Source organism: Calidris pugnax, unplaced genomic scaffold, assembly GCF_001431845.1.
Source record: "Calidris pugnax isolate Ruff unplaced genomic scaffold, ASM143184v1 scaffold39, whole genome shotgun sequence".
Taxonomy (NCBI): domain Eukaryota; kingdom Metazoa; phylum Chordata; class Aves; order Charadriiformes; family Scolopacidae; genus Calidris; species Calidris pugnax.
The window spans coordinates 7580262-7602142 of NW_015090828.1; the positions used below are offsets into that span (position 1 = coordinate 7580262).

The 21881-nt window shown below is 37.9% G+C and overlaps 1 protein-coding gene across 1 annotated transcript in view; it reads right to left on the bottom strand.

Moving 5' to 3' along the window:
* CTNNA3 (catenin alpha 3) overlaps positions 1 to 21881 on the bottom strand; it is a 497320-nt gene that overhangs the window by 344160 nt on the left and 131279 nt on the right. The window contains exon 7 of the mRNA XM_014940453.1: positions 9163 to 9366. Coding sequence (XP_014795939.1) covers positions 9163 to 9366 — 204 coding nt within the window. The remainder of the gene's footprint in view (positions 1 to 9162; positions 9367 to 21881) is intronic.

Consider the following 21881-nt stretch of genomic DNA (forward strand, 5'->3'; position numbering starts at 1 on the left):
TGCTGGCTCATGGAGAACTTAGTGTAGGGCTTGGCTTTTCCCTTTATGAACTTCATGAGGTTCCTTGTCAGCCCTTTTCTCCTGCCTGTTAAGCTCCCTCCAAAGGGCAGCACAACCAGCTGCTGCATTAGCTATTCCTCCCAGTTCTGTATTATCTGCAATATTTCGGGTAGTGTACATTACATAGTTAGCAATTAAGGTTTTTTTAAGAGAAAAAATTAAAGCATTTTGTATTTATTTAGAAAAAAATAATTCTTGCATTAAAAACCTGGATTTGGTCTTCATTTGTCTGCAATATCAACATTCTATTAAGAGTTCCCCGCGCTGTCAATGACTGATCATTTCATTAAGAATTGTTACAGAAACAAGAAGTAAATACCTTTGATTCAAAACCAAATACAATTTAGTCATGTATTTGGACAACAAACACTGGCTGTCCTATACAGGGGATCAATACCAAGATAAATGCATTCTGAAACACCAGATTTCAGTAGTGTTCCTAGCAATGGCACACTAACATTTAGAAAAATGATGAGTCTTGAACATCCTCCAGTATATAGGAAACTAGTCAAGAAAAACCTCAAGTAATGACAACCATTTTCCATAAGGTATATTAAAAGAAAAAAAAATCTTGTAAATTAAACAGCTAGGTAGATGTTAACAAATACTTTAATATTTATTTGTAATGCTTGTTTATTACCATAGTCAAGAATTTATTTCATCTTGGAGAGAGAAAATGCTACTTTATCAAAGGTTCCCTGAAAAAAAATTAGTCTTCAGCAACCCAATATATTTCCAGTCCTGTCAGGTATACCAAATACAAATTACTGATTATTGTACTGAATCATCCTCTACAGAGCCATGAGGCGCTCACCACGCTACATTACTTCAATGCAAGCCTTAAGTTAAGATCCGATTAATCCTAAAATAGCTTGGCTCAGAACCGTTAAATGAAAAACAGGGCTTAAGAATAGAAAATCTTTCATTATCTTTCTCTAGCTCACGTGCATCGATCCCAATTTATTGCAAATTCTGTAAGACCATCTATAACCAGGTAAATTTAACTGCAGCTTATTTTTCAACTGTAAATCTATTTGGGGAATTCACTAGACTACTTTTGTCTTCTAAGCCCGCTAAAAAAATCTTCCTGAACAATTAATATCTCATTTCCCTATAAAACTGTTTTTGACAAAAGTTAACATTTAGAAGTATAATTTCCAATTATACATACTGCATATAAAATGTGAAAAAAACCACTGTAGGAGTGTTCAAAGTAAACTGAACTAAGTACTTGGCCAATGTCAACAATAGAATTATGAAAACTACACGCTTTCCTGCATAAATGCCAGCTTAATATGCCATATAAGCATACCAATTTTACTAGAATAAATCTCTTTATTATTATTTTTTCAGAAAAAGAAGTCATTAAAAAACTCCTGAATAAGAAAAATCTGAGTGACACTTTCAACCCACACACATCACACAGTTAAATTTTTATAGTTTACATTTTGCTATACCTGACTTCCAAACTTCTGTGGAACAAGTTTTTTGTAAAACATATGGATATGAAGAGGACAGAAAATAAGAGCATTTGAATCTATTCTTTTTACAAAAAGACAGGGTACGAGCCCTGTTCATGTTACTATATAGAAATACAGAAAAAAGGATTTCAGGAAGTCAGTTCAACCCCTTGCCTGAATAGCCAACAGATATTCTGTTCTTGAAGACTTTAACAAGTAATTTCTTCAAACTCCCTGGTTATTCTAGTCTGCCAAGTCTGGGCTCAGTTCTTTAACCAGAGAGCAATTACACAGAACTTTTCAAGATACATATTAGTGAAAGAAAGTGAAAGTAACCAAGAAGGACAAGTCAAACAGTCCCCTATTCTTAACTCCCATGGCATCACTGGCAACAATTTGGAACATCCAATGCTAAAGTATATTACTGAAAAAATAACATATTTAACAGAACTCTAAACAGATGCTGTAATCTTCAGCTATGTCTCATATGATCATTTGGAATCATTTTCATTATATGGAGAAAGTTAGAAAGAAATCAAGCTAAATAGATAAAGGTATAAAGCCATATATGAAAATGCATTTCTTCAATCACAGCTCTTGGATACTTTAATTAATGAGCTGAATTATCAATTTTACAGATTCACAATATCATTTAGCCACACAGACAATTTCACTGGAAGCTACAATTAAACCATGTCTCAGAGCTCTACAAAAAGATGTATATGCCTTAGCAGAACTGGTGATGTCCTTCCAGCAGTTTCACCACCACCATCAACAATAAACAAGGACAAACAATTTGAAAATAGTAAAATATGCATATTTAGTCAAGTATCAATATACAGTCCATGGACTGGTTGTAATACTATTCATATCTGGCAAGAAGATCTCTAAGGACAAAATTTTAACTCGCATCACCATAGCAGTTTTCCGTAGAAGAGCAAACACTAGCTGACAGGTACTGAGATGAGAAGGTTCGAGTTTTTAAGTCATGAAAAATGTATTCATGAAGGAAATTATACATTCCAAACACATTTTCAGCATTCTATTAAAAAATATTCATATTAGACTGCTGACTATATCCCCACTCCAAAACATAAATGCAAATCAGCCCCAAATTAATGGAACTTTAAAAGTGTCAAAGACTATGTTTTCTGAAATAGCTTCTGTTCTCTGAAGCCTGCCTGACAGGAACAGGTTAGGTGAACCCATATGTGAGTGAAGAACATGAGTTTTATCATAAAGAGCTGTAGCAGACATTAAAAGTGTCTGGAGCTTTTTCACAATGTGGTTATTTGAATCACACGATGTGAATCTTCCCCGGTAAGAGATACCATTTTGTGCCCTAATTTCTTACTTATGGAGTATCAGTCTTTTCATATACATATTACTAACCATCAGTATCCACTTTTCTGCAGTTACAGCACATGGGCACTAAAGGTAAAATAGCCCCCAAGAGATGCAAATACCTAACAAAGACGACCAGGCAATTCTTTAAATTAAAAATATGAAACATTTCCCTTTTAAGCTGAAAAAAATTTTTTCTTCAATCTGAAATAACTCTTTTAGAGGAACTCTTGCAGTTTCCAGAAGTAGCACAAATGTTCCCCCTGAGCACTGAAATGAAAAATCCACTGCTCAGAGCAAGATTAAGTAGCTTAAATGCAAGATACACTGCACCACTGTGATGATAAACCGAAGTGTCTTGTCTTCCCTCTATCCAGGCAAGCATTAAAAGTTTTCATCAGGAAATCATAAAGTACAAGCAACATGAAGTTTGAGGTATCTGTATGCTTGAGGTATCAATATATCCTTCCACTCTAAAAAGAGTAAAAATTGCAATAAAATACTACACAAAACATTATCAATCACAGGCGGTCTCTACATAGAGACAGTGGGACAGACTTTAAGCTGTTGCTGAAGAGTACTGGATACTGGGGTAAAGCAAGGCATTAGCACTCCACAGCACTCAAATTTATGAGTTGAGACAAAGGGTAAAGCCCAGAACCACGCTATCAATCAAGACTCCTGGTTTTCCATCCATTTCTTGGTTTTGAATTTCCAGTGCTCAGGTTCCAGTAAGTGAACAATAATTACAATTTGAAATCTAGACAGGCACAACTGCACAAGTCCCAACTATCCACTTCATCATCTTTCCTGCAGTTGGACCTTCCCTATGGCTACAGAGGGCTCTGTACAGTCCAGCTCACTCCCTGTCTCAGGTGTTCCCCTACTTTCAAGGATCCTAGTTCCTAGTCTCATCCTCACAGCATTTCAGTTTATGTGCTCAGATCCAAATATGCCTCAAATCCAAATGAGTCTCATATAGAGAAGTTGTGGACACAAACCTGTGGTGAAGCAACAGGCTTTAAAGTACCTTCATGGAACCCAAGGAGCTAAAGGTCCAGTAGCTGCATTCCCAGCAAGATTCAAATATGCCATACGTGCAATATAGGTGCTTCATTATTTGCCACCAACTACTTCATTTCTCTTGCAGCATCACTCCTGGAGTGGTCCAACACTGTCAGCCACAAAGCAGATGGGATTTATAGTCAGCCTCAGCTTGACCTGCCCTTAAGCTACATGGATGGTCAGGGCTTGATTATCAAGACCCTAAATAAGTAATATAAGTATGTACAATGTGGTCAGCTTCAGTCCACTTCCTGATCTGCCCTCAAGGTAAAATGCATCATTAGTCTCCTTCCGTTTTCTTAAATGTCTCATTAAGAGACTGAAACCACTGCTGGAGTGGGAAGGGATGGCTTGGCTCTGCTCCCTGCCACGCTCAGTACCGCGGTGCCACACACGTGGTATAGCTGTGGTACAGCAAGCAGCAGCAGCTGCCATCATCTGTGGCACAAGGAGGACAGGGGTGTCCAGAACTGCAGGCTAAATTACTGCTAGTTTGCACAGTCACACGTTTCTGTGAGTTGGGTGTGAAATATTCAAAAACGTATTCAAACAAAAATGTACTGGTTTTATAAATAAATTTTCAAATCTCAATGTTTCAGATTTTCCTTCAAAAATATTTTTAAAGGTTGAAGTCTCGAAAACACGCAAAACCTTTGAAAATGACAATGAAAATGCAAACTATTTTACTGACATTATTTGACCCAAACCCATGTAATTTTAACATAAAAAAACAGTTAAGAAATGGAAGTTATTGAAATCAACAAGAAAGAAAGAAACCACAGCCTATCAGAAAAGATACAAAGTATACTGGCTCAACATGCATAATGGGTGTGTGTGCATATATATACACACATACACATCCAACCAGTATCCAGAATAGGCTGAGAAACTTGCAAGGCTTGTAATAACCTTACAAAAGTAAGGGAACTTTAAAGGAAGCACCTGTCATACAAAGGTCAGTATATCTGACCATTTTTCTACCAGCCTTTTTTCAGCCTTGTCTGAACAATTAGCCAGTGATCTAGATTCAAACCCACAGGTGGGTGCAGAATAATTATTCAGACATACCCTCCCTATTTAATGAAGGCAGAGAAAGCAGCGCCTGCAATCATCTTATCTGCTCCATTGCTCTCACAACAGCCGCTCTAACCCACACTCAATCACAACTCTGTTATCTGTTTTTATCACCCAGATAAATGCATATCCCTACTGTGACTGGGAGCAAAAGCAGAGAGAGAACTCAAGAATCATGGAGTTAGTATTACTGTGCTCCAATGTATTCAGTAACTTTTCATTTTGAAGTACGAGCAGAGACAAGACAAGAGCTTGTCATTAGGAAAATGCAAGTGCTTATTACCAGAACAAAATGATTGCTCCTATGGAGACATTGTTCTTCACACACTGTAGTATGATTCTGCTACTGATAACCTATCCAAGTTCTGAGTAGTAATTCCTGTTATTTGATGTCCTGAAATGCAAATGTATCTCTTAACAATATATGTTTATGATTAAAATTCAGAGAGGATAATAATAGTACACATATAATTCCAAAATACCAGAAGAAAAATTGCTGCCTTTAAGAAGAATTATAAATATATTTGCAGTTTACTCTATGTCTGACTACTTTGTGAACAGAAAAACTTAAAGGTTCTTGGAGACAGAGTGGGTCTTCATTAATGTAGAGAACATTTTGCTTATCTTTCCATTGCATTACCTCACTGTGATACGGCCTCTGTGAAAAACAGCCACTTACATAAAAGGCAGTATCTGCTGAAATGATGCTTCTCCCAGGTGGCAGTAAAAACTCTAAGTTTTATCATGACACCAACAGGCCCCTGATTTCACTTAAGGCTTAATAAAGACTTTGAATAATTGGGGGGAAAAAAAAACAAAAAACCCAGACAATAAAAAAACCCACCACCAAACCAAAACCCAACAAATTGAAGAACCACAAAAGCTATATTCCTCATACTGTTTCAAACAGTTAGGGCTAAATCGTAAGTTCCCATACATTTGTTTAGGCAGTGAGGGCTGGCTTCAAAAAACCAGTTGATGCAGAACTTAGGCACTCAAGACCTTGGCAATGATCCTGTTAAAGCTAAACACTTACCCACAGGCAGCCCGCATCCACCATCAGCACAAGACCCAGGGGTTCTAGAGATACACTGGATGCTACCAGTGTCAGCGCAGCTCATACAGCTTCCTCACAAACCAGCTGATAGAGAAGGATTTGCAAAGGTGGCACTTACTGTGTGTGGTGTCTCTGAAGCAATGCAGCTCCCACTAGCAACACTCAGAAAGAAGCCTTAAGAAAAGTAATCAAACCAATATACCAGCAAGAAATGGCAGACGCATATCCAGAAAAAAAATCTTCCAAGCATCTTATTACTACAGCTCATAAAAGTGATTGAAAAGAACTGAAATGACAGTGGGTAAGCTATGTTTTGTGAACCATGTACCATCAGGATGAAGACAGGAGCAAAAGCGTGCCTTTTGTGGATAGTGGCCAAGGAAAACTTCCCAGTCTCATCTATGAGCTGTGGTAGAGAGCCTCTGTCCCCACTCTGGGCACAGGGCACAAATGCACCATAAGAACATACACACAGACTCACGTGAAGTATTACACAGACCGTGCCATTGCTTGTGGAGTAAAACAGTGTTCCCAAGGAGATGAAGGGAATGACAACCTAGTCCTTAAATTGTACTATGTTAACAAATGGCTGGCATCATTTTTATAGCTCATTCAATTCACAGTCCTAGCTTATTGAAAATATTAATAGAAGAGCCCAGAAGACAGTGATAAATCAGCACTGTCTCCTGGATCTACCACCTATTTTTCAGTGAGTTAGAGTTGTGAAATAAAGTAACTGACACCTGATAATCTTCTTATTGAAAAACTTATTTAATTCAGTCTCAGTAAAAGCTATAAACTATCCTTGGTGAGAGTTTTCCCATGGAGATCAATATTAATTGTATAAGCAGATCAAGAACACTAAAAGAAACTAAAAACTTTAAATTCACTCCTGTCATTTAACCCTAGTGTAACACTTCATACCTTTAAATCTTCTCTATTTTTCCCTTTCTGCTTCCCTCCTTGTCTTTGCCACCTTGTGCAGACACTGCACTTTGCAGCAAATTATATGACATTTTCCCTTTTTGCCATATTTAAACAGCTGGTTCCTGACTTTCTCAAGTCAGGGGAGTAGATTGTTGTGCTGGGGTAGAGTTAATTTTCTTAAGACTAGATAATATGGACTTGTCCTGCAAACAGTGTTGATAATACAGGAATGTTTTAGCTATTGCTGAGCCGTGCAGGCCAAGGCCTTTTCTGCTTCTTGCACCACCCCGCCAGCCAAGGAGGCTGGGGGTGCACAAGAGGCTGGGACGCACCACCCCGCCAGCGAAGGAGGCTGGGGGTGCACAAGAGGCTGGGAGGGGACACAGCCTGGACAGCTGACCCCAACTGACCAATTGGATATTCCATACCATGTGGTTTCATGCTCAGCATATAAAGCTGGAGGAAAAAGAAGGAAGGGGGAACATTTGAAGTTATGGCATTTGTCTTCCCAAGTAACCATTACATGTGATGGAGATGGCTGACCACCTGCCTGCCCATGGGAAGCAGTGAATGAATTGTTTGCCTTTGCTTTTGTGTGTGGCTTTTGCTCTACTTATTAAACTGTCTTTATGTCAACCCACAAGTTTTCCTGCTTTTACTCTTCTGATTCTCTCCCACATCCCACTGGGAAAGACTGATCTTTTGGACTCATGTGGGTTGCTATACACCACATCTGCATCCTCCCATGCTCTCTGGCTACTACATGTCGATGCCTTCCCACGTTAAACTTTGACATTTAACAGCAAACCTGATCCACCCTAGAACAGACACCACAACAGGTATCTGCTACAAGGTATCAAAGACTAACATTCCAAGCTAACAGAGATAAAGAAATCTCACATAGCTAACCTATGCGTGAAGAACCACCAGAGAGGTTCAAGAATTACATTGCATTCAACAGAAACTGCAGCTAAATTTTGAGTAAACATATGAAAGCATCTTCATCTGGTATAGGGACTGAAAAAGCAACTTGAATTCACAGAAAATGAAATAAATCATCTGTAATTCCCACCTGCCCTTCACCCCCTGGGTAAATAAAAAGCAAATATCAATAAAGACAATATCTTAAATGAAAAAAGATCTGATATGTATAGATTATCTTAGTCCCTACACATTCATTATCTTAATGACAATAGGATAAAAGAAAGAAAACATTCTCAGTAGAACAGATTTGGACTGGGTTAACTAATATGACTTACAGAATAGAAAGGTATTTCAGCTTCCAAAAAAAGAAACAAATAGCTGTATCATACAATTATCCTCTCAATATGCCTGATGAATCATCTTGAAGTATCTTTAGATAAGAACAGTATGCCTACAGAAAATGTTTCCCAAGGAAAAGCATGATATTAACACTGTGTACCCATATAAAGTGTCTGAGTCTCCGCTGTTTTATCATTTAACTGCCAGACATAGAAGTGGCAAATCCATTCTTTAAATCTAGCAGTTATTTTTGAAACAAAATCAAACTATATCCCTTTTCAAAAATTCGCAGATTAATTGGCCTATAAGCATGCCAGATAACCAGATTTTTGGATTTACCAAAGAGTCCTAGCTTTCTAATTTAGAAATTAAGTCATTTCTACACTTGTAATGTGGTGCTCTTAAACAGATCAAATGTAGTGGTGTGAACACTCAAATTTAAAATTATACTAACAGATTACTTATATTTTAATGAATTATTATTTAAATTCTTGCATTCTACAAGAGCTGAGATTATATTTTAAAACTCTTGTCCTTGACTTTTAAGAGGAAACTAGGGAATGAAATCACAAAGCAGCTCTTGTTGTGAGCATATGAAGGATTATGTCTGTTCTGTATTAGTCACAGTTCACAATAAGCATAAAATAACCTAAACATGAGTACACTGTATGTGTAATACAGCATTTTCCACAGACTGTATGATACAATAAGGTTCTTACCGTTTCTGGAGATCCATATTTAGCTTTTTCTTGGATTTATCGAGAAAAATGTTCCTTTCAACCTCTCAAAGAGCATGCTGAGAAATATAGGTTAAACTCTAATTTACACTAATTATAGGTTAAATTCTAATATGCACTAAAATAGGCTTTGAGACAGACATTAAAAAAAAAGGAAAAAAGTCTGGTTACCTACATTATTTATGTACTCGGAAAGCAGGTCTTGGAGAGCTTGGCGGATGGCGTTGCATTCAGCAATGATACGCTCTCGATGGAAATCGCGTGTGCAGGAAGAATCAGCGAGCAAAGCCGCTCCGCTGATAATCGCTTCCAGACGTTTCTCTAGTGATGGCCTTATTTTCTCTTCATTCACTACAAGAGGATCCAGGATAATTAAATTCTGGAAAACATTAGGTGTACAGGTAAGAAAAGTCAGCCCAATGAAGTTGCTGCTTTATTTTTTACTTGCATGAATTACAGTGACATTATGCTTCCTAGACACAACGAGCCCTTTCCCCTTGCGGTATCCAAAGTGCTTTTGACCACGGCAGATTCTGCTTTCCCTACTGGGACTATGCATACAGGTCATCTGCAGACAAAGCCAAGTTCTCTCTGCATCCAGATCTCACTAGTTCTAAACCAGTATCTGTGTTACCAAATCCTGCCGGCCTGGAGCCAGCGCTAAGACGGCAACAGAGCTTGTCTCTGACAACTGCCTTGTCTCTGAGTCTTTCCTCTGTTTCTTACTTTTGCTGCATAAGATTCAAGATTTCCATCCTCTCCTATAGCTGTATCTGGCATTTCTTCTTCTATAAGGCATTTCACTTCTAGAGACAGGCTGGAGCCAGCACTAAGACAGCAACAGAGCTTGTCTCTGACAACTGCCTTGTCTCTGAGTCTTTCCTCTGTTTCTTACTTTTGCTGCATAAGATTCAAGATTTCCATCCTCTCCTATAGCTGTATCTGGCATTTCTTCTTCTATAAGGCATTTCACTTCTAGAGACAGGAACACTACATGTCTACCATAATAAACATGCACGCACTCTTATCACTGCAGTATCTATTGGGTCTATCAATCTTGACAACATCCTACTCAACAACAAGAAGCTATCAACCCCATTTTATAAGCATAGCACTGAGGCCCAGGCTGCCAGGTTTGCTGCCATACAGACAGTATATCTTACAACAGGCAACTGCATGCCAGCTTCCGAAGTGCTAGGTCAGCATTGTTTCTCTTCTTCAAGTTTTGTCACTGCAGTTGTAAAAAAAGTGTTTCTTATTTCAAACTCTTTCCTGTGTCCATCTATGCTTATTGAGGGTTATCTGTCTTCCTTGTCCTCCCATGCAGTGGGCCTTTCTGGTATATGTCCTTGTAAATTCTTAAAAAGATGATGTGTATCTTATACTAAGCTTGCAATGTCTATGTACAGTTATGACACTGTGTAGGAGTTTCCTACTCAGTAATATTCTGTGTTTTACCTAAGTACCTCAGAACAGACACTCAGCTTTGTTTGAAAGAGGGGTTCAACACCTCCAAAACTTAGACTGTTAGAGATCAGGAGGTCCTCTGGATGAACACCAAAGCAGCAGTGCTGAGTGCTACCTCACAGCTGAGAACATTAAATCTGATTACAGGAGCAGTCTAGTTCTGTTGATTTTTAGCCAAATACAATCCCACACTGTCACAGAATGTCACTGCTGGTACCTTTAACAGACTGAAGATGGGCAAAGATCAAAATAGCAGCTTTTGTTCAACAACTGTTTTTTCAAAGGACATAGATATAAACGTCCTCTTGCTTTGCACTCACTAGGGTAATCAAAAGGAGACAACTGTTTTGGTATGATAAAATTAATTACATTTATGTGTCAAGCAAGCATTCTAAAGGGAAAGAAAAGGATAGGTGATCTTTCCACGAAATGTAGAAGTAAGTATATTCAAGCTTCAGTATTTAATGAAATTCAAACTAGTAAATTTTAGTCTAACTGAACACCTGAAACAGTGTCGTTATGGTCTAGATCACTAAGTCTGTATTCCACATAAATCCATTCACCTGTTACATCCATATGTAGTTCCAAGCTTTCAGAAGTTAATATTAAAAAGCAAAATTATGGTGCCTACCCCTAAGTGGAATTTAGGCCAGGAAAATCAGAACTTATCTGTGTTTATCCAGTATGTGCCGGACTACTTTTAAGCTGGAGAATTTAAATTATTTTTTCAATTTAGATTTATTATCACAATTTCAGGTACTGTCTAGCTTAGGCAATTCTAAGAGTAGTGAAAGTGTTGTATTAGAATACCATAAGATAAAACTTATAAAGATAAAACAGCAAGGAAAGGGGACTTCAGTCACCTTGAAATTTTCTTGCTGGTTATTATTAACATTCTCTTCCACATTAGGTATGATTTAGGGGAAGAAAGACTTTTTTACGTGTTCAATCCTCCCACCTTTTCTGAACTATACAAGAAATGTTTTGAGAGAGCTGGGAGATTCTTCAGCAAAATTAGAGAAAAATCAGACTTCATAATCTGAATATTTCCAAAGGAAACCACTGCAGGTTCTTTCTGCACTACTGTGTCAGTCAAATGGAAGCTTGTATTACCCAAATTGCAGGATTAGTGTAGATTTCACCTCCACTTTCCTTGCCCTGAAGTCTTTAAATTTAAAAGAATGTAAAAGCATTCTAGTTAAAATTTAAGTACTCTCAGCACTTCAGCCCCACACTTACTATCTATTTACATACACAAAATCAGCGGACAATGCATCTTCTTAAATAACCTCTGTAAGACCTTCTGGGGCCCAAAGTTGTAGGATTATGTGATGCTTTGTACCCGAAACTGGGACTACATGAACTCTAGTCCTCAAATTTCCAGAAACAATGACTAGAAAGAAAAGATGCTAGTGGATTTCTGTCTGTCTCCACATTTTCTGTGTTGAATTTTGGTATTTTCATACCACTGCCAAGTATTACAAAAATCAGGCCAGTGCTACTGCTAGTAATTTTCTGTTGTCTATTCTGAGAGACTAAAAAAAGCCTAAATTAAGTTTATGGACTTGTTTCAGCAAGAGACAGGACAGACCATTAAAATGGTTTATGGGTTTATGTCAGATATTTATGTGCATCCAGCAGATAATACTTTAACTTAATCTAAAGTTGTAACTATGAATTTCCAAGCTCCTGGATTTTCTCAAACCAGTGTTCACCTAACCAGATTCATATATTATATGAAAGGGAGTTTATCTGCAATCAGGAGGGAAAGAGCTTCAAGATTTTGAAAATCACAGCTATTTGTATATCCATAAAAATAACATACTAACCTTATTTGTATATCTTAATTATTTCCTAATTGAAAGATGTAAAAAATATGTTGATCATGGAAACATTAATCTCACATGTAACTTAGGAATCCAAGTCAAACTGGGATGGAACCATAATTTGCCCACTATCGAAGACAGAGCAAAGAAAATAGGCAGTTGACTGCCTTCATCCCCTTTTGCAGAAGTAGAGTAGCTGGAGCCAGTTAAGAACTACTTAGTAGTTACAAAAAAAAAAAAAAAAAAAAAAAAAAAAAAAAAAAAAAAAAAAAAAAAAAAAAAAAAAACACAACACACAAAAAACCCAAAAATAAAAAAAAACTTTTAGAAAAAAAAATATTAAAAAAAAAAAAAAAAAAAAAAAAAAAAAAAAAAAAAAAAAGAGAGAAAGAAAGGGAAGAAAGAGGGAAGAAAAAGGCAAGAAAAGGTGAAATCTTGCCAGGGTCTGGGGGATCTCACCAGGAAGGCTAAAATCCAAAGAAAAGAAAGAAGGCTTGGCCAGAACGAAGATGGCTTGCTCTTCTACTCTGAAATATCTCCATATACCCTAGCCTCTTGCTGGCAGCAGATGAAGCCAGACTGGCTCTCCCACACAACAGCATAGGAAGTCATTTTGCTTTTGCAGGCAACTTCTTACTTGCCAATGCCTAGAGCCAGGCCTGAGAGGTGCAGTAATCCAGCTCTTAATGTCACCATCAGCAGCTTTCCTACTGCAATTACAGCATTAAGACTCCTGTGTCCTTTCCTATAATAGCTATTTCCACAGAAGGAAGGAAATGTACCTGAAGACACTTCACTGGAAGGGTGAAGGCAGTAAGATACCACTTGTTCACAAGGATAACTTAGATACACATTAGGAGTATTAGTATAGGACACCCATTTTTTCCTCATTTCCTCTCTTTGCTGAGCTTCCTAACAATAGTGAGATTATGGCTGAAGGCAAAGGAAAACTGCACCCAATTTACCTGGAGGTAGGCTAAGCTACTACATGTCTTATACACAATATGCATTTCAGGAAATTAGGGAAATGCAGGAATGGAAATTGTAAAGAAGTAATAAGAACTGCCATTAAGGACACTGAAACTCAGGGGAAATTAACCCCTTTCAGCTGTCGCCTCTCTAAGTAATAATGCATAACTTTAAAAGCAAAATCAAAATAGTTCTCAGCAGTAGGAACTGTGTTTTCCTGCATAACAAGTGTTTAGTGACTGCATTATCTAGGTCTTCGCTACTTTGGCTATATCCAAAGGCACAGCATTTTAAACATGAAAAAGCTTTGACTTTAATAATTAGCATATTAGTACAATTCAGAAAACTACATAAAACTAGTCACTGATGTTTAATATTTACCTTTAAATATATATATAATTAACTTACTCCTAATAGATAATTTCAAACTAATTTTAGATGCAACAGATGGCAAGGGAAGTATCCAGAGATCAGGACATTCCTTTCTGATGTGGAAGACAGGTTTTTTTATTGGATATTGGAAATTCCCTCATTCACATTAGGGCTCTGAATAGCAAAGCGTCCTATGGACCTCTGCTGGAATTCTGCCACCTGGTCACTATTCACTGGAGCAGCAACTTCACTGTTGTGCTCCTGTCTCTCAAGTAACCACCCTCAAAACTAGGCTACACGTACAACATCCATCATCATGTAAAATGCACCTGACAAGTAGAATATTTAGGTGTTACTACAGAAAGAAACAGCTTCATTGATGGCAGAAGACTAAACACACCTGAAGGCTACAGCCAATTAGCAATTTAGCTTGTAAAATGACTGCCTTTAAATCTCAGATGAAACCAGAGTAGAAATGTCTTCCTTTAAGAGACAGTTTGTAGAAAGTTCATGCAAAGATGGACAAATTGCACTGGCAAAAAAGCTACTACAGTTCAGCTCTAAATAAAAATAATTAAAAAAAAAGGTCCAGGCAATAATAACCAGGAAAATACGATTTAAGATTCTGCCCACAGATTAAATTCCTCAAGCAATTTCATCAAATATTTATTAGTGCATCTATGCAGAAAAGCCAATCCAATCTCCAACCAATCAGAAGACACCAGATAGGCTACAAGCAGTTTTGCAGCTTTGCTTTAACAGGGCTAAACAATGGTGAGCTCCCCGAGTGCTTAAACACAAGGGAGCATTCAAACAGAATTGTTAGAGCCCTATTTTCTCCCTTGTTGGTCTTCTGATCCATGAGAAAGGGGGATCACGAGTATCCAGAAATGTGGTTATATTTCCTGACATTTGGGACTGATTTACAGTATTTTGACATCTCCTATGTAATTGCTCTGCCAGATAGCCCTGGTCATTAAAGGACCACATATCAGATGACTACGCTGACAGAGAGTCAGGCAGGCAAGACTTGTATCATTTTGTGACAAATCTCTTTGCACTCAGAAGATGCAAGACCGGTGAAAGGCATTAGATAACCCACACCTACAGGCTCTTTTAACACTGATCTTAATAGGCAACCAAATCTGTAACGTCATGAATGACATGGTAGCTATATGGAGCCTCTAAGACGAATTCTTGAGAATCTACTGATTTAAGAGTTAGCTGCTCTAATTTTACTGCTGGTTTTCTCACCTATAAATCTGTAATAACTTTCACACTGCCAGCACTGGCAAAGGAAGAATGACATTGCAAAACATCTAGATACTAGATTGTTGGGTAAGCTCCATGATACATTTCCACACTATAAACATTTAATGAGATTTGTTCCCAACAGACTATTTACTGTATCAATCTATTTCATGGCACTGTATTTGCAACAAGAAGATAGAGCAAAGGTTATTTCAGGTCCTTCACCAATAGAACTTTCTGCAAAGAAAGAAAAGAAAGAAAAGTGCAAACATCTAATTCATAAAATCATTTTAAGAAGTTAAATGCTCTATAAATTGTGCTTTATCTAACTCACACAGATTCAATTCCCTTTTGTGTTACACAGGTAAAAGTATATTTAAAACTCCATAAACAAATAGCTTTATACAACAGTCAGACTTCTATGCTCTTACGTTCCTGAATAAAAACAAATCCAATCCAAAAGATAATTTTTTCCCTTTTGTGATTATCATAATGCTTAAATGTTAAACCAATAATAATAAATTTAATTACTTTAAAAAAAAAATCATTAAAATGGTAATGGTCACATATGGTCAAGATGAATTAATCTGAGATCAGAAGATGCAATCCTTTTGCCAAATTTTTTAAAAAATTTTTACAAGTAAAACAGGTAAATGATAGCTTTTATTTAAAGTAAGTAACTTGTCATTTAGAGTTTCATTGTAACAGATCATGTACTACTCTTAAATGATTCTTTTTTTCTTCCATTTATTAATAAAACAGATTAGAAACTGTTATTTTAAAACCCAGTGGGAGAAGCAAGGAAGGATAACATCTAACAGGTAATTATAGCTTGTCCCTTTTCGGGGGAAAACCCTGTCAGATGCAGCTTTGAGTATGACTGAGAGTCCATTTTGATCAATAAACTGCCACTACAGGATTTGCATCATATATGGATTTCAATGTATTTCTCTAACCTTTCCTTGAAAACTTCAGACAGTATCTATTACCATCATTCATAACATCACTTCTCCTGGAAATGTATCAATATTGGAGTTCCAAGGCTGAGATCTGATAAGTGCAAGAATTTACAACCAAAAAGATCTATATTGCAATGTGTTTGGAAACTTTAATTCCTTTTGTTAATCTGGGCCTATGCAAGTTACACCAGACGAGGAGGCATGGTCTGTAATTTCATCTACAGAAGGACAATTTTTGGCAGGACAATGGAAAAGAGCCATAGCAGCCATGAGAAAAAGGGAAAGCTCAATACAAAAGCTTAGGACGAGGTCAGAAGTAGATAAAGAACTGACTTTCTCCAAGTATTTGGTTAAATAATAGAAGTAGTAATGCACAATTTGGGAAAGCATACTGGTTATGTCACTATTTAATGATAAGCATAAAATATAATTAGGTTTCTAAATTCTTCAATTATATAAATTACATAATGAAGTCAATGACAAATTTTGGAGCAAAGGACTTCAACTTGTGATGTTCTAGTTCAAATTCAGTCAAGGTAGCAGTGGCCATCATCATCTGATAATTACTGTTATTTATAAACTAAACTCATGGGTTCTGCCCACTTACTCAAAGATGTGCCTGTCTCCACCATTAGTGACACACTTGGAACTACTTCTTGTCTGCTGCTCCAACGAACTCAAATATTGAACATACATGAAAACTTAATTCCAAACTCCTTTGAAGGATGTGATCCATCCCAATGAAATAATTTAGAGTGATACTGTTTAGACTAGGACTAAACAGAGCATTAATTTCTAACGCTTTTAGGTCTGTCACTTATGATAGCAACAGTTAATTTAAAAAAAAAATAATAAAAAAAATAAAACACTTTTCAAAAAATGTTGCAGTTTCACAAGTTTATGGGTTTACGTACCTCAAGCTCATCAAGTGCACTTCCAAGAGTAGCTGTGTGAGGTGTAGGTTGTCCCACTTGATTTCCAACTCCTTGGGAAGCATTAGAAATTACATTGAGAGCATTCTGTATTTCATTGCAAATTGAATCCTTGCTGGCTGTAAGGGATGCAACATCTGAATGTTCCAAACAAGCTGAACATATTGAATGTAGGAGAGAGGAATTTTCCTTCAGGGATGCACGTGCTGCAGCAATTTCATCTCGCTGATTGCTAGATTTCAAATCCTGTCAGCAAAAGAACATGCTATTTATTTCAAAAAGCACTTCAAATCTGACAAGTAATGTATAAACATTTTTTTTTCCTCTCTCTACTCTGTTTAAAGAAACATCAAGTTAAATTCATCAAAGATTGTGAAAATGGACTACAGCAGTACTTACAATTGAATCATCTTTATCTCAGAAGGAATGAACAAAGTTTGTGTAAAAAAACCAAAAAAACCATTTTTTTATTGTATCTTATAACCAGCACCATGAACTGTCCACATTTTGGTTGTTTTTAAGCACATGAGAAAGCGGGCCTGGAAATTAGCTGTCTTTTCTCCCAGTTATGTCTTTCTTCATGAACAACAGAGAAGACAGAGGTGCAGACAGGATTAAGCATGGAATTCTGTAACTGTTGCATCTAAACAGATTTCCTGCTTTTTTTTTTTTCCTGCCCTACCAGCACATGTCCTAAGCACACTGCAGAAAGGAACAGCAGGTCAGGGATGAGAATCCTGTAATCATGGGAGTGTGGAAGGTGTGGAAATGAAAAAGGTGCTTGAGAGAAGCCATCGCTGTGAAGTGCCACTGCCTGTTTTCCCTCTGTCCCTGCTACGTATACACTTAAAGCACTCATGGATCTTACCACACTCATCCTGTTCCTCCCTTCTTCACCCAGATCTCCTTGAAACCCTACTGTCTCATGCCAACCCGGACAACAAGTAACACACAATTCAACAGAGCTGCCAAATCAGATTTAACTGTTGCTAGGAACCAAGCTTGGAAGCTGTTATTTGCACAGCTGAAAGTTATGGATTTTGGGATAACCATACAGTCAACATCAGGATTGTAAGGAGACTCCTGTCTCATCCTATTTTACTCTAGATATTCTCCCAACTCTCCTTCTGCATCTTGTTCCTTTGGGGGGAAAAAAAAAACCCAACAACAAAAAACCAAACTAGTAGGTATTTGCAAAATGGCTTGGGTGAAGGAGACAGTTAAATTCAGGGTGGGGAATAAAGAAAGGAAGGGAAAATAGCACATCAGAACAATAAAAGCCTGTGGCACCAGCTTCAAATGATGAGAAGAGGCACAATGAAGTATGAACAACAAAATGCATACAAAACTGCTTGCAGCCTGCTCTAAAGCAAGCTGAAGTCTTTCTAATTATTTTCCTTTGCATTGCATCAGGCTCTATATGCATTATTTACAAAAGCATCACAGTACCTACTTCTCACTTCCTAAAGTTTATAAGTTTTTAGCTGAAGAAAAGAGCATTCAATATTAAATGAACCAGTCCGATGTTTTTAAAATCTCATTTACTGCTAGATATGCATTGGACACAGGACTGCACTTTATTTCCTCAGGCTAACTTGGAAATCTCAGGGCTACAGTTAAAAACAAACAAAACAAAACAAAAAAATCCACCACAAATGAGAGAGGGAGGAAGGGAGAGAGAGAGAAGTGGAGCCTTAAACAGAAGCAGACAATGGTCTAACCAGCTGATCATCTGAAGCAGAAAACTGAGTTATTTTCTTAATGTTAACATATTTTTATATTTTCAATAAACCAGTATATCAGTGAATCATGACTATGCAGGAATGACTTCATTGCCCAATGAAGTCATTGGGCAATTGTGTGCTCAAATCCAAATACTAGTGCACCTCCAATCTTGGTAAAGCACCTACAATTTCTCTAGTGCGCTCTCAGCAAAAAGTGTTATTTATTGTTAAACACAGACTCTTGTTCTAACTAGTGAAACTAACCTTTCCTACAATTAAATTACAAGGCAACAGAACGCTCCCTTTTCTCCTGTGCTGAAATGAACCTACAGACCTAGAGATAACAACAGTAAGTAAATCCAACACTTCAGCCTAGCTGCCTTCCGTTCTTGAACATTGCTTACTTTGCTGCATCACATGCAAACAATCAAACTCAGAAGTCCTTCCAAATGCAAATGTCTGACATTCTCCCTCTAAAACAGCATTGTCTAATCAGGAATGAGGGGTTCGTAAGAAATCCAAAACTGGCAAGCCAGTAGCACAAAGCCAGTAATGACCAGTCAGTAACACGGCATCCGGAAACCTGCCCAGAAACAGTCTAAAAAATTTGATGTATTACTGTTTCTAAAAGACAGAATGTTTTGTTCTGCACAGTACTGTGTACAGTTTCAGAATCACAGTCTTGGTAAACTCATCAATGAAGAGCTTCACTTTTGTTGAATAGCACTTTTTTAAAAAACATAATGCTTAGACCAATGAAACTCAACTTTGTTGTTCAGTTGAGAGCCTTGGAGAGCCCCAAAAGAAGCTGTAGGGTCACTGTTCTTTTCCATCTTGATGAAAAATTAATTCCTCCAAGATTTTTGATGTGAACAGGAAGAGAGAGTTGATAATCTTAGTCTCATCTTCTGCACAAATGGGCCAATAAACCCTATAATTGAATGACTTCTCTATCAAATCTTGGCATACGTGGATTATCAGAATAATGTAACTAGTCCTCTGAGGTAGGAACTTAGTCTCTATAAACACATTCTTAACCCATAGCCTGTAAAATTTTTCCTCTGGAGAGAAAAATACAGAAACCATCTGATCCCTTTTTTACTTGTCAAGGAGAATATACCACTAGGAAACACAAGAAAGCAACACTGAGAAAGTATAGTTTCTTTTAAGTCATCCTTTGACAGAACATATCACTTGAGAACTACAAGCAGAGTGTTAACATTCTCCTCTGAACTATCGAACCATCACAGTTCTAAACAAGTTGATGGGCACTATGCTAAATTTGAATGACTTGCACGCTTTTCAGACAAGTTTCCAAACTAAGACTGTAGACTTCTAAAGGTCTGAATCATACAGGGAAAAGTATGTACATAAAGGATTGAAGTATCTCTAAAACACAGCCAGAACAAGAGGCACAGAACACATACTATGACCAAATTTTGCATTACTCAGAGATTGTTGCAAGTATGGACGGATCATCTTCCACCCACAGAGGCACAAGACGAATACGACCACAAAGAAATTTTCCAAACCATTTCTTACTACTTCTCTCTTCATATCATAATATATGAGCATCTGTAGTTCATCCAGCTACGTTACTGAGCTTTAGCCTGTCTTTCTTTTACTTCCTAGCTTACCATTTTCCTCTTATTCCAACTTCTTTTTAGACTAGTGGACTATTTCTGATAGTATGGGATGTGTTCTTCCATACTAACTCAGCAGCTGAGCTCTGGATATGTTATATGAGACCAGTTGAGATCAAAGATAATCCTGTCTCCAAACATTCCCAATCTAAGAGTGATACTTCCCCAGGCTGCTGTCCCAGCCCCCCTGGGACATACCATTCTGTCTTTGTCATACCTGTACCTGTCTGTCCCTGATAAGAACACAAAATGAATGGATAGCCACAGATTCCCAGCTTTGGATTGTTCCAGCCAAACATGGTGAACGGACAAGAAGATTCTGAATAGAAAACTTGAAAACTACCGTCACAGTTAAGCTTTGGTTGCACTATCTCAGTAAGAAAAATAAAATAAAATAAAAAAAATCTGCTCTTTATCATGCTTAATACAATCAAGGTTTGACAGCACAATACACCAGGAAGCCAGCTCTTGTTCACTAAGTATTCATATCAGCACAGCTCATGGGATCCAGGCACCACTGGGGGTATAAATCACACTGCCATATTTTGCACTGGCTGCAGTCAAAATAAGGCTCACAAAGACAGCTTCAAATAAAGTGTGCCGCAGTCCCCCAGCTGACTCTCTGCAGAGACAGATGCCATTGAACTGAATTAGATATCTAAGAAAAACACAGACTCACAAACCCCCAAAATTTCATACTACTACAGAGTTACTTTTTACCACAGCTTATACTTGGGCTCTAGCGTTCAGCTTTCAGTCAAAAGTGACTGCCAAATTGTGTGCATTTGGTGACTCAAAAACAATAACAAAGCTCAAATTCTTCTGAGTGCATTCATTCACTGCTTATCTGGATATGGCTCCAGTTTACATATTTCAGAAATACTGTGTAGTCTTATTCACTGGAAGAAAATATCTCACAGACAAGGAAGTGATAAAAGATCTGGGGTTGATACTAACTGCCATATTGCTCTTCAGCTGTGGCAGCTTGTCCAAGATAATACTTCCACGCAGGTTTTAAAGACTTATAGCTGTCAGGGCCCTGAGAGCACTGCTAGGCCCCAAAGGCCCTGACCAGCCTCAGGTGGGGCCTCCATTCACCCTCACCCTTGGGCCCCGGAGCCCCATCACCCGTGGGCCCCAGAGCCCCAGCTCAGCTCACTCTGGGACCTTCAGTCCCTGTCTGAGCTATGTCACAGGACTGATGGTCTCCAGCTCAGCCACAGCCGTCCCCCCTGCCTGTCCATGGGCCCCCAGTCCAAACCTCAGCCCACAGGCTGACCTACAATCAGAGAATCATAGAATCTTCTAGGTTGGAAGGGACCTTAAAGATCATCTAGTCCAAACATCAACCTAACTGTGACAAAAAAATAAATAAGAAATAAGCAATAAAAATAATTTAAAAAAAAAAAATCACTAAACTATATTCCTGAGGACCTCGTCAACCTGTTTTTTGAACACCTCCAGGGATGGTGCCTCAACCACTTCCCTGGGCAGCCTATTCCAATGTTGAATAACCCTTTCCGTGAAGAAATTTTTCCTAATGTCCAATCTAAACCTCCCCTGGCGCAACTTGAGGCCATTTCCCCTTGTCCTATCTCCTGTGATTTGGGAGAAGAGACTGACCCTCACCTTGCTACAGCCTCCTCTCAGGTAGTTATAGAGCGCGATAAGGCCTCCCCTCAGCCTCCTTCAGACTGAACACCCCCAGCTCCCTCAGCCTCTCCTCATAAGACTTACTCTCCAGACCCCTC